This window comes from Lutzomyia longipalpis, chromosome 2 (genome assembly GCF_024334085.1).
Source record: "Lutzomyia longipalpis isolate SR_M1_2022 chromosome 2, ASM2433408v1".
Taxonomy (NCBI): domain Eukaryota; kingdom Metazoa; phylum Arthropoda; class Insecta; order Diptera; family Psychodidae; genus Lutzomyia; species Lutzomyia longipalpis.
Window position 1 is genome coordinate 7,293,563 of NC_074708.1, and position 14,752 is coordinate 7,308,314.

At 29.9% G+C, this 14,752-nt stretch overlaps 3 protein-coding genes across 3 annotated transcripts in view; 1 reads left to right on the forward strand and 2 right to left on the reverse strand.

Moving 5' to 3' along the window:
• LOC129788976 (dachshund homolog 2) overlaps positions 1 to 14,752 on the forward strand; it is a 1,190,888-nt gene that overhangs the window by 528,785 nt on the left and 647,351 nt on the right. The window lies entirely within an intron of this gene.
• Positions 1 to 14,752, reverse strand: part of LOC129788985 (uncharacterized) — a 511,890-nt gene that overhangs the window by 307,816 nt on the left and 189,322 nt on the right. The window lies entirely within an intron of this gene.
• The window catches only part of LOC129788966 (uncharacterized), a 39,351-nt gene continuing 28,082 nt past the window's right edge, over positions 3,484 to 14,752 (reverse strand). Inside the window, exons 5-9 of the mRNA XM_055825502.1 lie at positions 14,611 to 14,738; positions 14,085 to 14,285; positions 13,724 to 13,958; positions 9,832 to 10,043; positions 3,484 to 9,711 (exon numbers count right to left, since the gene is read on the reverse strand). Coding sequence (XP_055681477.1) covers positions 9,532 to 9,711; positions 9,832 to 10,043; positions 13,724 to 13,958; positions 14,085 to 14,285; positions 14,611 to 14,738 — 956 coding nt within the window. The 3' untranslated portion in view covers positions 3,484 to 9,531. The remainder of the gene's footprint in view (positions 9,712 to 9,831; positions 10,044 to 13,723; positions 13,959 to 14,084; positions 14,286 to 14,610; positions 14,739 to 14,752) is intronic.

Below are 14,752 nucleotides of genomic sequence, written 5' to 3' on the forward strand. Positions count from 1 at the left end.
ATGGCCAATTCATTCCTATCAATTATATATAATTTACTATTAGGAAATAAATTGATAAAGAAAAATTAGCAGCTATTTCACAGATAAGTCTTTTTTTTTGCTATGATTTCAATTGCTTTTGCTTTTTTATTTTCAAGTGGAACAACTTTGCACGTCAATTGATAAAAAAAAAAGACTCTACCCACCCACTCTCGTGCCCCAGAGAGTATATGAATGAGTTTACGTATGTGCGAGGGAATTGAGTGAATTGTGGGTAGTAATATTAGATTAACAACAATTGATAGAATTGAAGGAGCACTAAAAATCAATATTATCTCAACCGCGAGATCTTCTCTATCACACTCCTCCGCCAACCCAATACAAGACCTCACCGGCTGTTAATGTGCGGAACCATCACTAAATTCGCACCACCACAGAATTACTTTATCATCCATGCTGACTGATAGCAACATTGGGTAATTTTTTGTTTTATTATGTTATTGAGAAAATGTTGAAGAAACTCCGTGAATTCTTCCATTACGTCTGTGAAGAATTAAGAGGGTTTCACGTGCTTCAAAAATGACGCGCTGAATCACATAAAAACCTTTCATCAAACTCTTCAAAACGGGGAAGTTTTTTTTTTTTGAAAAATGATTAAATGAAGAAAACTTTGAATTTCATTCCAAGGAAAAACGTAAGGAAATAATTATTAGGATGTAAAGTAATTAAATAAGAAACTAAACTCAAATAAAAGAAAATTTATCAACTAAATGCAAATTGGATGGAATTTTGATAATTTTGATTGACCATTAAAACGCGTTTGCACCGATTAATTAGGCCAGAGATGTTAATTGAATTTTAGTCTTGATTTTATTCAAGGATTTCCAATATTTTGTTTCCTTCTTTTACTAATATAATATTAGTAATTTATTATTTAGCTAATTTACATTAAATATCCTTGACTTCTGCAATATTCAACAACAAAATTTAAAATATTCTTTAGCTAAACACCCCTCAGTGAGAAACTTGTCCGTTAAAGGAAGATTTTCATTGCAATAACGATTTTTTTTCATAAGAATTGTGTTAAAATAAATATTTATATACAGCATAAATTAGCTAAACTTGATGTCTCAATTCGAAAATTTAATTACCAGCATTTTCACGACTTTGCAGGTTTTTTTTTCATTATCATTTTCCTCACGCGATGCGACCTCACAAATTATCTCTTCTTGTGTTATTTTTTTTTGTTCTGTTCCATTTCGATATGCTGCAAATTTATTTTAATCAAATTTAGAACATTAAAGCTACTGGAATGTACAGAATTAATGCAGTCACGCCAGACGCGCCAAACAATTGGGGTTTGTTTGGCTTTTTTTTCTCTCCCACAATCATTGCGAAATTTAAGTGGAATTGCGGTGAAAAATATAAAATTCCCACACTTCCTTATTTGAGAATTTATAATCACATTTTTTTCCATTGATAAGAGAATGCAGAAGAATAAATAGAATGAAAAATTCCTTATCATTTCACACAGAAAGATTAATAATTTTCCACCGAAAGAATTCAATTTGAAGAAAAACTATTTTCAATTGAAAAGCTCATTTACTTATAAATTCTTTGAGGGATTTCCCAGAATAGTTAAAAGTTAGAATTTATACTTTGTTGAGAGGAAAAAATTAATGATTTTCTCTGATCAATTTCTTTAAAAGAAGAGCAAAACGAATTAAATTCAATAAAAAAGAGAGAAAAAAAGCCGCAAATAGATATTTGTTCTTTTGGAGTCATTCATGTCTCCGCGGAGAAGAGATAAAAGTCGAGATATAAATTTTCTTACATGCTCACTTGTCAATCATTTTGTTGAGGAATTGATAGGGAAATAGCATGAAGAACATTTAGAGAGTGAAATACATAAGAATATTATTGATGCAAAGTACCTCCCATTGGCTTCGTATTTTGCCGCATTTAAAACTAACTGTCAATGAACGATCGAATTATGTTACTTTTATGCTTTTTTTTGTACTTCTTACTTGCTACATTTACTTACATACCTACACTAATGATGCGCATAAGTTTATTACTACTCGCGTGAATTTGAGTATTCTTCTAATTAGCAAATTCCTTAGAGAGGAAGTTCCTTAAAGAAAAATTAGCAGTTATAAGGAGAATTGAAGTCTTGTAGAGTTTAATTTATGAAGAAAAATAATAGGTACTGGAGGAGATTTTAATGAATATTCCTTCTTCGATAGCTCTTAATAATTTCTTCAACATTCACATTTGATAGCATACTTTCCGGCGAAATAATTGAGGAAAAGATTGAGAAGAAATTTTATCATTTTTTGAACATAAAAAGAGTCTCTTAATTTAAATTCAACAGCTGGAATTTCAATTCGGTTGTAAATTATTTGCTTAACCCTCGCTGTAGGCTAAGTTATCCACCCCTCATTGTCTACTGTAGACTCTACAGGGGGTTAAAACGATTTAAACTCGATTTAAACAAGTCAAGATGTTATTAAGCATTTAAATTTTTTTCTTGAAATTTCAGGAAGATTTTAGAACTTACTTCTGGTTTTAGGATCTCTTAAAGTAGGTAGGTACCTATTCAAGTTAATTAAGAATAATTATAAACAAACCATGATCTAAAATTCAAAAAGAAAATTCTAAAAGTGGCTAAAATCAGGGGCTTAGCTGGGAATCTATTTAAGGGGGGTGTTTAATTTTTTTTTAATTTAAAAGATGCTAAAAGTGGATTAAAAAGAAAACTTAGAAATAAGCCTGTAAGCCTTCTCATGAAACCTTGTTATACTTTACCATTTTAACGGCTATTTCATTCAAATTATATCAGCTTTGGATTGTTCTAACGTTGATTTCTTACGATTGACGTTTGTTAATAATTTTTTAAAAATTTCTAACCTAAATTCTAGGAGTTTTTAGACCCCCTTCTTTTTTACTGCCTTTGCGGAAAATAAGAGACGTTCAAATAATTTTGGAAACTCAGAGAATTTCAAGAATGATTTCTAAGACAATTTAGGTTTTCCTGTAATTTCTAAAATTATTTGACCTTCCTTCAAGTGCTAATGTAGGACCTAGGTTGATATTCAACTGATAAGTAGCACCATTATCTGCTATAAAAAGTCTGATGGTGGTAAATCCCAAAAGTTCTGCATTTAAAATGTTTTTTCAAATTCATTTAAGAAAGATTTTTATTTTCTTTGTCTTTTTTTTTAAATCTTTATGATTTAAGAACTTTGTTAAAATTTTCAGGGAGAGTAGAAAATAGTCACCAAACTGCTCTACAAATTAGCCCAGTTACCCCTAACTACATACAAGCTAAAACCGCTACAGCTGAAATAATTTTCCTAAAAAATCCGCATTTTTTCTTGAAATTGTAACCATAAAAATCATAAATTCCTCAAGCTGTTAACACGTTCACTGCTCCTAGATGAACAGGCTAAGAAGTTGGCTGCTTGAAAGATAAATCTCTAAAGAAGAGAAAAAACTCCGAAATTGAGTATTACTTTAAAATTCTCATTTTATTGAAAATAAAAATATCGTGTTAGCAGTAAAATGTCGTTAATCACGTGTGAATTATTACTTTTTTTTTTAAATTATAGGGTTTTTCTTTTACTTTAAAAAAAAACTCATTTTGAGAATTTAAAATTAAACGTGTAAAAAAATGTGCGGGTATCGTATTAAACATTTAAAATTAATACACAATTTTCTTCTTTAATCTTAATACATTTCGCGCGCTTTTTTAGCGTGGAAAAAATAAACAATAAAATTATTACTTTCTCTGTGATTTCCTCATTTTTAAATACATTTTCTTTTCTTTTCTTTTTAAATTTTAAATGTCTAATCAGCATAATTTATAGTAATAATAATAAAATCAAATAACCCTGTTTATTATACTGGTATTGGTAATCATCCATCGTTTCTTCTTCTTTTATTCCTCCTTCAAACTTTTATTCCTTCCGCGCCTAATCCTTTATTCTTCCTTCTTTTATCGCTCAGTATACACTAATTTTGCTTTTTTTGTCAATTTATAGGTTTTCTTTTTAATCTTAAATAAATTACAAGTATTGACACAATATAAAACTATAATACAACGCAATAATTGTAAGATAATTCTATAAACTATTCAAATCTTTTTTTTAGTTTATTATTTTGTTCTTTAATATTTTTTATAATATAAGTTTTTTTTACGTTAAGGAGATTAATGCCAAGGCAGAGACGGATTGGGTAAATATCATTTCGTCATTGTGTTAAATTTACTTCATTTTTTTAAAAATCATTTTCTTTGTAAAATTTGAAGAAAAAAAAACGACAAAAACTATCTCACGATCAGTTTGTACAAGAGAGAGAAAAAAATCATTAATAAGTACACACATAAGTAGTAGAAATTACCATAAAAGTAGCTTTTTTTTCTTTAAATATTATTGAGTTAAAAAAAACTTCTTTCTCTTTAAATTAAATTAAATAAAAAATACTGCTGAAAGGTTTTTTCTTCTCATACTTTTCACGTCACTTCTACACGCAATATTTTTTTTCTTGTGTAAAAAAACTTCCTTATCCTTCCTTTTTTTTAATATTCTTTCTTTGTGTATTAAGAAGAGATCCTACGAATTATTGTCGTGCCATTAATTTTAGTTTTTTTTATATAATAGTTAAGAATTTCTTCCCATTGTGTCCTACTTAAATACATTTTTTGAGGACTTTTCTCATTAAATTAAGACGTAAAAGTAAGATTTATATTAGAAAAAATTTACTTTGAGTTTCATAATACCGCGGAGGACATGATAAATACACAAAAAATTAAACTAAGATTTTTTTACGACTGTGTAGTTATTTGATGAGAAGGAAAGTTGCAAAAGAAGGCGAGAAAAATCAAAGACAATCACTTTTAGGTTCTCCAGCGACGTTCCGGTAATTTTTTTTGCTTTAAAAGCTCTCAAAAATGACATAAGAGCCTGAAGAAGTCAAAAAAATTCATCGAAACATCTCTAGAGAGCCCAACAGTTCTTACCATTAATTTTCCCGCATCCCTTCCAAACTTTCCTCTTCATCAAAAAATTAAACAAGGAGAAATACTAAAATTAGTGATACGCAAAGGTAAAAAAAAATAATTTCATAATTTATCGTATCAAATTGTTGCTCTTAAATATTCTTGTTTTCTTTAAAATCCTTTCTTTTGATTCATAATTATATTTAAATCAATTAAAAAAAAGTTTAAGAGGAGGGAACAAAGAATAAAATTAAAAATAGAATTAAATTAGTATTAAAAGTACAAAAAAAATAAAATACAAAAAATAAATAAAGAGTACAAAACGTGAGTATCATTCAATTTCGCATTTGCTTCATTTTTTAATTTATTGTTTATTTAACTTTTAATTTTATCTTCTTTTTTTGCTTTAAACTTGTTCATGCAACGAAAAGGAAATAAAATCTTTTTTTTTATGAGAAAAAATTTGTGAGATTTAATACTTTTGCTATACTATTTCACCTCAAATAAGTACGTGACTGCTGTTCCTATACGGATTAAAATTGCTATTATATACTGAGAGCTTTTTGAAAATGTTCAACTGCAGAGCTTTCTAACTTTGTTTTGTTTTTCATTTAAAAACTTTGTAACTGTCACTGCTAGAGAGCTTTTTTTTACTTTATATTTCGTGACTTTTTTCTACGTGAAAAAACAAAGGATGTCATGCACAATACAAGGGCGAAGTACCTAATTGAAGGAAACGCAGAAAACAATTTTAACCCACTCAGTCTTGTAGGGAATCAAAAAAGGATAAAGAATCGCCAAAAATATTCACCATTTTCCACTGGGGTCACAACGAAAAAAGGCAATAAAGTTTTGTAAAAATTCAAAAAAAATTGGCCGCCATTCGCCATTTTGTTCATTTCAATGCATGAATCATATGTTTCAATGCTTCGTCATGAGCTTGTCTATGAGAGTTTGACATTTCATTCATTTTTTTTTGGGAGAAAATAAAAAAAATCGCGTATTTTTTAATTTAATTATCGTGGTAAATGTGTTTTACGTGTTGTTCAAGAGTGATTTTTATATCTGAATACCTGAAGGATGAATTCCCGCACAGTTTGTGACCGTCTCAGCGAGCACATCTCTCGTTACAAAGCAAAGCAATCCAAAAACATTGGTCGTGGATCGTCTTGAAGATGGCTTTTTCACGAATTGAGAGATCCTCTGCGCTGGAATCCTTTGCGTTTCACACCACCACGACGGACAAGACGATGGATTGCTGGTTTTGTGATTCCCTGGATGATGTCACGCAAAACCTTACGATGTTTCTTGGCACCACCTTTCCCAAGACCTTTTCCACGACCAATGGTGTGCTCGCTGAGACGGTCACAGGTTGTGCGGGAATTCTTTTTTCAGGTATTCAGATATAAAAATCACTCAATCAACACGTAAAACACATTTACCACGATAATTAAACTAAAAAATACGCAATTTTTTTTATTTTCTCCCAAAAAAAATGAAATGTCAAACTGTCATCGACAAGCTCATATTGACGAAGCATTGAAACATATGCTTCATGCATTGAAATGAACAAAATGGCGAATGGCGGTCAATTTTTTTGAATTTTTACAAAACTTTATTGCCTTTTTTCGTTGTGACCCCAGTGGAAAATGGTGAATATTTTTGGCGATTCTTTATCCTTTTTTGATTCCCTACAAGACTGGGTGGGTTAAAATTGTTTTCTGCGTTTCCTTCAATTAGGTACTTCGCCCTTGTATTGTGCATGACATCCTTTAATGTGTTTCAAACTTTGTATTCAAATTAAACTTTATGACAAAAATAGTGATTAAAAAGAACTTTTCAGTGAACAAATTTAATGCTGAACCTTTGCTCTGAACTTTGATCTGTTGAAAACAAAGTTTAGTAGGTAATTTTTTTTAAGTTCTTTTCATGCTATTGAGGAAGACCAATAAAACATCAAAAGAACTCGTTCAATGTTTTGATTTTTGAGTAAAGATCATTGAAATCAAAAGAATTTGAAAACTAAGCTTTTAATGTAATAAAAATAAAAGCTTTTTTAACCCACTAATTTTGTCACAAAGCCTTGAATTTTCTCCTGACTCGTGAAAGAAAAATGTAAAAGAATTTGTGAAAGGAATAATAAATAAAAATTCTTAATGAAAATGGTTAGACGAATAATTCACATTGTGAATTTCTATGTATAAACTTATTATAGATTTTCATTTTATATTTATTAATTTATTGGAAATAGAGGAAGATTTTTAATTTATTACATTTTCGAAATATTTATTAATAATATTTTTTCTTGCATTGCAACGAAATTCTTTCAAGGATAAAATTCCTTTTCTTTTTCCTTTTTACAATTCTACGAAGAAGATAGCGTTTTTTTATTTATTTTCTTCTGGTTTCTCTCAGTTTTATTTTTCATTTTAGAATAACGTCTAAACTGGTGTAAAAATATATTCATAAATCTTTTTTTTTCTTATTCTCTTATCAACATCATTCCATTTTGCAGAATTTATTTTTTATCTTTCAAAAAAATTCTATCTTCATTTTGCGCGTGACATTCTTAGAATTTTTCACAAATCTCTCCGAAATTGCTTTCGAAATATTTCATTATTAATTTTGAGTATCAAAGTTTTTATTGTATTGTTTGTTTTTCATTTTTCTTTTAATAAATCAATGAATGTATAATAGATAGTAAAGAGGAGAAAAGCGAATAATTATCATATTTTTTTTCTTGTTTAATAATTTACTTTTAATAATATTTTTTTAACCTTTTTTTCTTCACTATCATCTTATTTCATCCTTATCACAATTGGTTGTTTTGCTACAGGCAAGATTTTAATATTAACGTTATGTTTTACTTTTTTTCTCATTTAATATACCTTTATGTATTTTTTTAATCAGATTTTTTTTGATTTTCTTGTATATATTAAATATATAATTTTTAATCATTAATAATATAAGTTTTTTTTTTGCTTTCCTGCTACAGATTTCCTTTAATTTTCTTTTTCTTTTGAGACTTTCCGTAGAGCAATAATTTATTTATTTTCTTTTTACTTCAATGCAACGTATTTGTTTTATTTTGTTTCTTTTCTGTTTATTTTTTTTAAGTAGCTTCAATACATATTATTTGTTTTGTTTTTGTATAATCCTATTTCCCTTTTTTATTTCATTTTCTTTTTGCATTTTTGCGGCTATTGCAGAGATTGTGTGAGAGAGAAAATACTCTGGAAAAAATTATCACAAAACTCTACATAAATAATCTACGTGAGTTTAACGAATTTCTTCATTTGAAAAAGTTTTTTTTTTTAATTTTTCTTCAGTTAATTTTCATTTTGGAGTAAATATTTTGAAAAATTCCTTTTTGCATTTCTGCTTGTGAAACGGTTGGCTTTTTTTCCTTTGAAATTTCTATTGATTCTATGCTTCTGTTTTTTGTTCGTGGAGACTTCTTAAAATTTTTTATGCTTTGTAGAAAGTTCTCCACTCATTTTTTTCTCAACAGTATAGTGTGTATAGGATTCTAAGTTTTTTCTTCATATCAATGTATAATAAATCTTTCGAAGAAACATGCTACTTTATATTTTGGAAAGTTTTCTTTTTACCCAAAATTCTTTACAATGTAAATTATTCTTTTGTTAAGTATATAATTCATTAGTCTTAGGCAGAAGAGTAAAGTTTTTTGCGCAGTGCTATCAATATATAATCTGCATTTTCCATTTTCTTTTATTAAATAGTTTTTTATAGCCTGTTTCATGTTTTTTTTTTCATCTAATATTTAGGGCAACTTTTACTTCACATTTCTTTTGTTATTAATAAATATTCTCTCGGCAGATTTGTATGTAAAAAAAAGGTAATTAAAATAAGAGAGTTTGGAGACTTAAAGTTGTGAGACGTTGAAAATTAAATAATTATTAAATTTAAGAATAAAAAAAAACTAATACCTCAAGTTTTCATTTATTGCTACGTTAAAGAATTTTCATAGTTTTTCATTAATTAAAAATTTCCTCATTTTCTCATTTAAATATTGTCAAGTAGTACGACTAAATAATTTATTAAATAGTCACAAAAAAAAATAATAAAACACAGAGACTTTATTTGAGTATTTTTAAGATAATAGAAAGGATGAGTTTATTATTTTTTCTTTCTCTTTTTTGTTCTTCTCTCTAAATATTAAGTTTGTGAGATAAAAATGTACCCACGTTCTTCTCCATGCAGAGATTTCTTTTTTTTTAGATTCTTTCATTTTCCTTTAATAGAATATTAGGAATTTGTTGTTCTTTTCATTTCCTTTCATTATTGAGAAAACGGGAGAAAATGCCCTTTTTGTCAGATTTTCATTTCATTACATATTTTCCTTCTTGATCATCACGCACTTCGTTGTTAGACAAACTTAAGAAAAAAAAAAGGTTTTTCTTTTCCTTTTTTTTTAAATAAAAAAAAAAATAGTTTAAAGAGAAATAAAAAGGGAGGGAGAGAGAGAGATTCTAGATGAGGAGAATAGAGTGTGTATAAAAAGAGAATCATTGTCATGTACTTATCATCAGTCAGTGTTGCGAAGAATCACTTCCACCCAGTTGGGTTGCCACGAGGTTCAGGGGTAAGTTGCACGAATCCAAATCATTTTCGGGCGCACTATCGTCCGCTGCGAGATCAGCACCCGCCACCGATACCCCACCAGTGACATCCGGATAGTTTTGAGAGGCACGCAAGAAGTGAGAATAGTGCTAAAAACCAGAAAATAAATTCATTTCAAACATTTTTTTTTAAATTCAAATCAAATCAAAATGAAATGAAAAATTTGGAAAAATTGAAAAGAAAAATGAAGGAAAGAAAGGAAAACTTACCGGCATTGTGAAGTGAGCATTTGAGCTTCGAGCCACACCACCTAAGGCAATTAGCAGATTGTGATTATTGAGTGCTTGCAGGTCGGGATTGGCACACAGGGCATCCTCTGATGTACCACTGGCACCTGAGCCACTGCCACCGATCCCCCGATCCGATATCCGTTCCATGCGTTCCTGATCAACAGTCCCACCATCGTCATGCTGCTTTGATTCTATTAAAATAAAACATAAAACAAAGTCCAAAAATATGTTAAAACTATTCTTTCATTAAAACTTTTAGTAAAAAAAATCTAAAGGAAAGAAAGAATGAAAAAGCTAGCTCTTAATTCTTTAGGAAAATCTTTTCTCTTCTGCTCTACAAAAATCCAACGGCCTGACCAAGACTCTATTTCCATTGGAAAACATGATCCTTCGACTTTCGGGCTCTGAGACACCCAGAAAAATTCCTCAATCTAAAAAAAATAAACCACCACTAGATAGATAATTTAATATTCTATCAATTGATAACTTTTGAGGGGTGTCTAACGAAGATTAATGCACTTAAATCAATTTTAAAAATATCGATGTGTTTTTGGAAATAGTGGGCCTAATTCAGCGACCAAGAAACCCTTGAAATCTTTGAATTTTGTACTGAAATTTCAAGATTTCAAGCGAATTTCAAGGGTTTCTTGGTCGCTGAATTAGGCCCAATATGACCTTTTTTTTCAAGACGACCACCCCATCAGTGATAAGCAAATTTACATTTTTTCACATTTCAAGCCTTCTGAAATATCGCTAAGTTCGGCTAAAAAAAGAGTCTTGTTAGCCCCCTGTAAAAATCCCTTCTGAAACACTTTTTTTTTCTTAATTGGTTAACATTTTATTTTACGAAATAAGTTTTTTTTTTTGGTTTCACGTGTTCTAAACGAACTGATTTCGAATCTTTTTTCATTCTGTAGAATTTTTCTGATTCTTCGTGTACCTACTTATTTGTCTGTCTTGAACTTTCAAACACTTGAAAAATTTTCTTCCATAACTTTAAATGCATAAAGTTCCAACGTTTTAAAGAAAAACCAGACAATCTTTTAAAATTTCAAAATCTTAAAGAAACTTCAAGAGAAATTTCAGAGTATGATTGAAATTTTAGACGTTTTGACTACTCGGTTAAAGGAGTAGTTATAGAACTTCTTGCGCCCAATTTCTAGAATATTGGTTAAGAATTAACTTTTCTAGATAATTTTGAAGTTAGGCTTTACGAAGGTTTCAAAGAAAAAAGTTCTTGAGCGAATCTGAGATATTTTTTATATCTTGCTAAAGAATTTTTTGGTTTCTCGTGATCAAACGGATTTGGTTTCAGATCCTTCCCTTTTACGGATTTTGTTCCGGTGCTTTTAAAAGTTTCCCAAAATTAGTTTTTTTCGGTTTCTTGAGTTTTCTGGTTTAGTAATAATTATAAAGTTAAGAATTAACTTTTCTAGATAATTTTGAAGTTATGCTTTACGAAGGTTTCAAAGAAAAAAGTTCTTGAGCGAATCTGAGATATTTTTTATATCTTGCTAAAGAATTTTTTGGTTTCTCGTGATCAAACGGATTTGGTTTCAGATCCTTCCCTTTTACGGATTTTGTTCCGGTGCTTTTAAAAGTTTCCCAAAATTAGTTTTTTTTCGGTTTCTTGAGTTTTCTGGTTTAGTAATAATTATAAAGTTTAGGAGAATATCTCCTAGTTTCATGTGTTCCCTGGAACTATTACTAATTTTTAACAACTTACGCACTTATTTTGTTTCGTTATGATTCTCGCAATTAGTTTCGGATTTTATGTTTTCTTGTGTTCTATCGGAACTAGTTTTTAGTTTTGTTTCTGTATTTATTTTTTCGTTTCTCGTGTTCTTTGGAATTAGAGTTTCATGTTAAGATTTTCTATATTCCAAAAACTTTTCAATCTAATTTTTACGTCTTGTTAACTAGTTTGTATTATTTAGTTTTGCGGATCGTTTTTGGTTTCTGTGTTCAATAGGAAGTATATTCGAACTTCTTAACTGTTTCTGATCTATTTTATGTTTTTTTCTTGTTTCTTTACAGACTCTCCGTTTCACGATTTATTCCGGTATATTTTGTAGTTCTTCCTGTCCTTAGAATTATTAACATTCTAAATTCTTAAATTCTATGCGACAAGTTTCGTTTAATCTAATCACCACAAATATTCCAATTAACACTAAAATACACTTTCAAAAAAAAAAAAAACATTTGAGAAACTTTTCAAAAAATATCCAAAAACTAAATCCGCTAAGAGTGTTTAATGAAGTGATAAATGAAGCAAGAATATTGCTCTTAAAAGAATTCTTTTTTTTTTCGTTTCATTCCCAGAATGATTGAAGATCGAAAGTAAAGTGTTCTCACATCATTTCGCATCAAATTTGACGGTGCGGAACGTCTTAGTTTTATTTTTTTTTCCTTTAAAGAGAAACAGTTTAAAAATTCTCTATACTTCCCTTCAAAAATGATATTGTACTGAGAAAATGAATCACATGCAAGACATGGTTGATGCATTTTGGTGTCAGAATAGAATGTTTGGGAAAATTGTGTTGCTTCGAACATATTTTGCTCTTCTTACGTCTTTTTTTTCTCTTTAAATTTCAAAGTATTAATTAAATAAATTTTGAAAATTAATCAAAGAAAAAGGTAAAGGAAGAAAGTTGAAGGAAAGGGCCGTCGTGGATGCATTATAAAATTTGTAGAGATGAAAATTTGTCTTTTAACTTTAGTAGTAGGGGAGGACGGGGTAATTTGGCCACTTTGGCAGTTTTTGGGATATATCAAGCAAGTATGGTAGTATGAAGAAAACTAAATAGCCCTATTTTTTAGGAAATTTTCCGGCCTACAACTTCCCCATATAACACTTTTCTCTATCTCGATAAGAAATGGGTGAATTTTCCATTCTCCTGGACCCTTAGCTTAGTGTCCAAATTACCCCGAGCACGGGTAATTTGGACACTTTGGCGCACAAATTATTAAACATGAAAATTTTTGAACAATAAAAAAATTTTATTTTTTCGATTATTTTTTTGGAAGATAGGTTATTTATCTAAGATTCATTTCCAGTAATTTGTCAGATAAAAATATTTAACAGAGCCTCAACTTTAACATTTTCTGAACCATAAACGAGCAAAGTCTAAAAAAGGCCATTTTTCAAATTATCGTAAATTTCTTTTTTTAGATAAAATTTTTTATCCTACTTTGCTTATAATCTGTAAGAAAACATTAAAAGGTACAACCACAATAAATATCTTAAATGTGCGTCGGAAAATGTGTCGGAAAAACTGAAGTGGCCAAATTACCCCACTCCAATTTTCCGGATAAAACCATTTCCACAGGAAAATCTGTTTGCGATATCGGAAAATGGATGTCACTATCGTGTTTATGATGGATCAATGACCCTTAATGGCTTAAAAGTTAATTTTTAAGTGTTAAAAATTTTTCGAAAATGACGTAGATTCAAAATGCCAAAAGCACTTGAAAAAGTGAAAAAATGATTTTTATCAAATAAAAGAAAATCTAATGATCGGATTTTCCTCAAACTTGGTACGATTGATTATCTCTATGGGGAGTATAAACTGTGGAGAAATGGATTTTCTAGCATTTACCATACTTGAGATATTCCCATTAATGACTTTGCCAAAGTGGCCAAATTACCCCGTCTTCCCCTAACTATTAAATTATGCTGTGTGCAGAAAGTCAAATATAAAACTTTTGCACAGTTCGCCGTAAAGCCGTCCATACCGTGTGGTATGATTTTCTCTTTATATACATTCACATTTTTATGGGCCATTTTAATATGACTCAACATTTAGCCCTGAGAGAGTCAGAGAAGTTCTTTAGTCAAATCTCTTTTTTTTTGCATTAAAAAAAAACTTACTTTTCCGTACGGATTTATCCCCACGTGGCCTCCTTCGGCGCGTGTGAATGGTGTCTCGGCGCATCGTATGAGGACGATTCACTCCGTGTAGCTTGAAATACAACCCACAAGCATTGCAAACCATCTCTCCGCGTATATTTCTCCTCCAAATTGTCGTGGTTAGTGTACCGCAGTTGGTACACGACATATCTTTCTGATTGTTCAAATTTTTATTATTCGACTGCGCTGCGGTGTTCTGCGAAAAGTGAGAAATAAATTTCATTTAGCGACACCACTAATAGATTCACCTTTTTGGCATTTAATGTGTGTGTGTGTGTGCACTAAAGTGCTTCAAACTTATAAAGAGATTGTCATCATTTACTTTGGATCTCTCGTCGGAATAATTAATCCATGTGGGATTATTTGCTGAGGCAAATTCGAGATTTGCAGCTGCGGCATTTGCAGCCTCTGCAAGCAATGATGAACTGTCGCACAGCGTTTCCACTGATGACGTATTCTCCAACGGAGTTCGACTCGGGCAGGATTGTTTGCGTCGTCCCGATGATTTTTGATTTACTTTATCCTACAAAAAGTTTTACAAACAACGAAAAAAATTCATTTCTCTTCCTAATAAATTAAATTCTCTCAAACTTTCAGCTAAATAGTTAACTTTAGAAAGGAAATTGAATAAATCCGGTTTCACTGAGAAACGGAAGTTAAGCTTTTTTTATTCTTCCATTTGGAAGCAGCTGTTCTATGACTTTATGTTATGCGATAAAAATCAATGAATTTGTAGCAATTTTGTCGACAAACAACCATTCAAGAAAAAAAAAAACTGCTACAATTACTTAAGACTTTTGAAAACAACAAAAAAATAGAATGTTTGCAACAAATCATTTTTCTTTTACCTTTAAGAGAGCAATTGGTTGATCACTTAATGATCCTGTAATGCCCAGTGAGAGAGGAAATCCCAAAGATTTGCTGCTGTTAATCATTCTCTTGAGCAATTGAGTTGCTTCATTGCCTCCACCATTAACTGCAACAAATAAT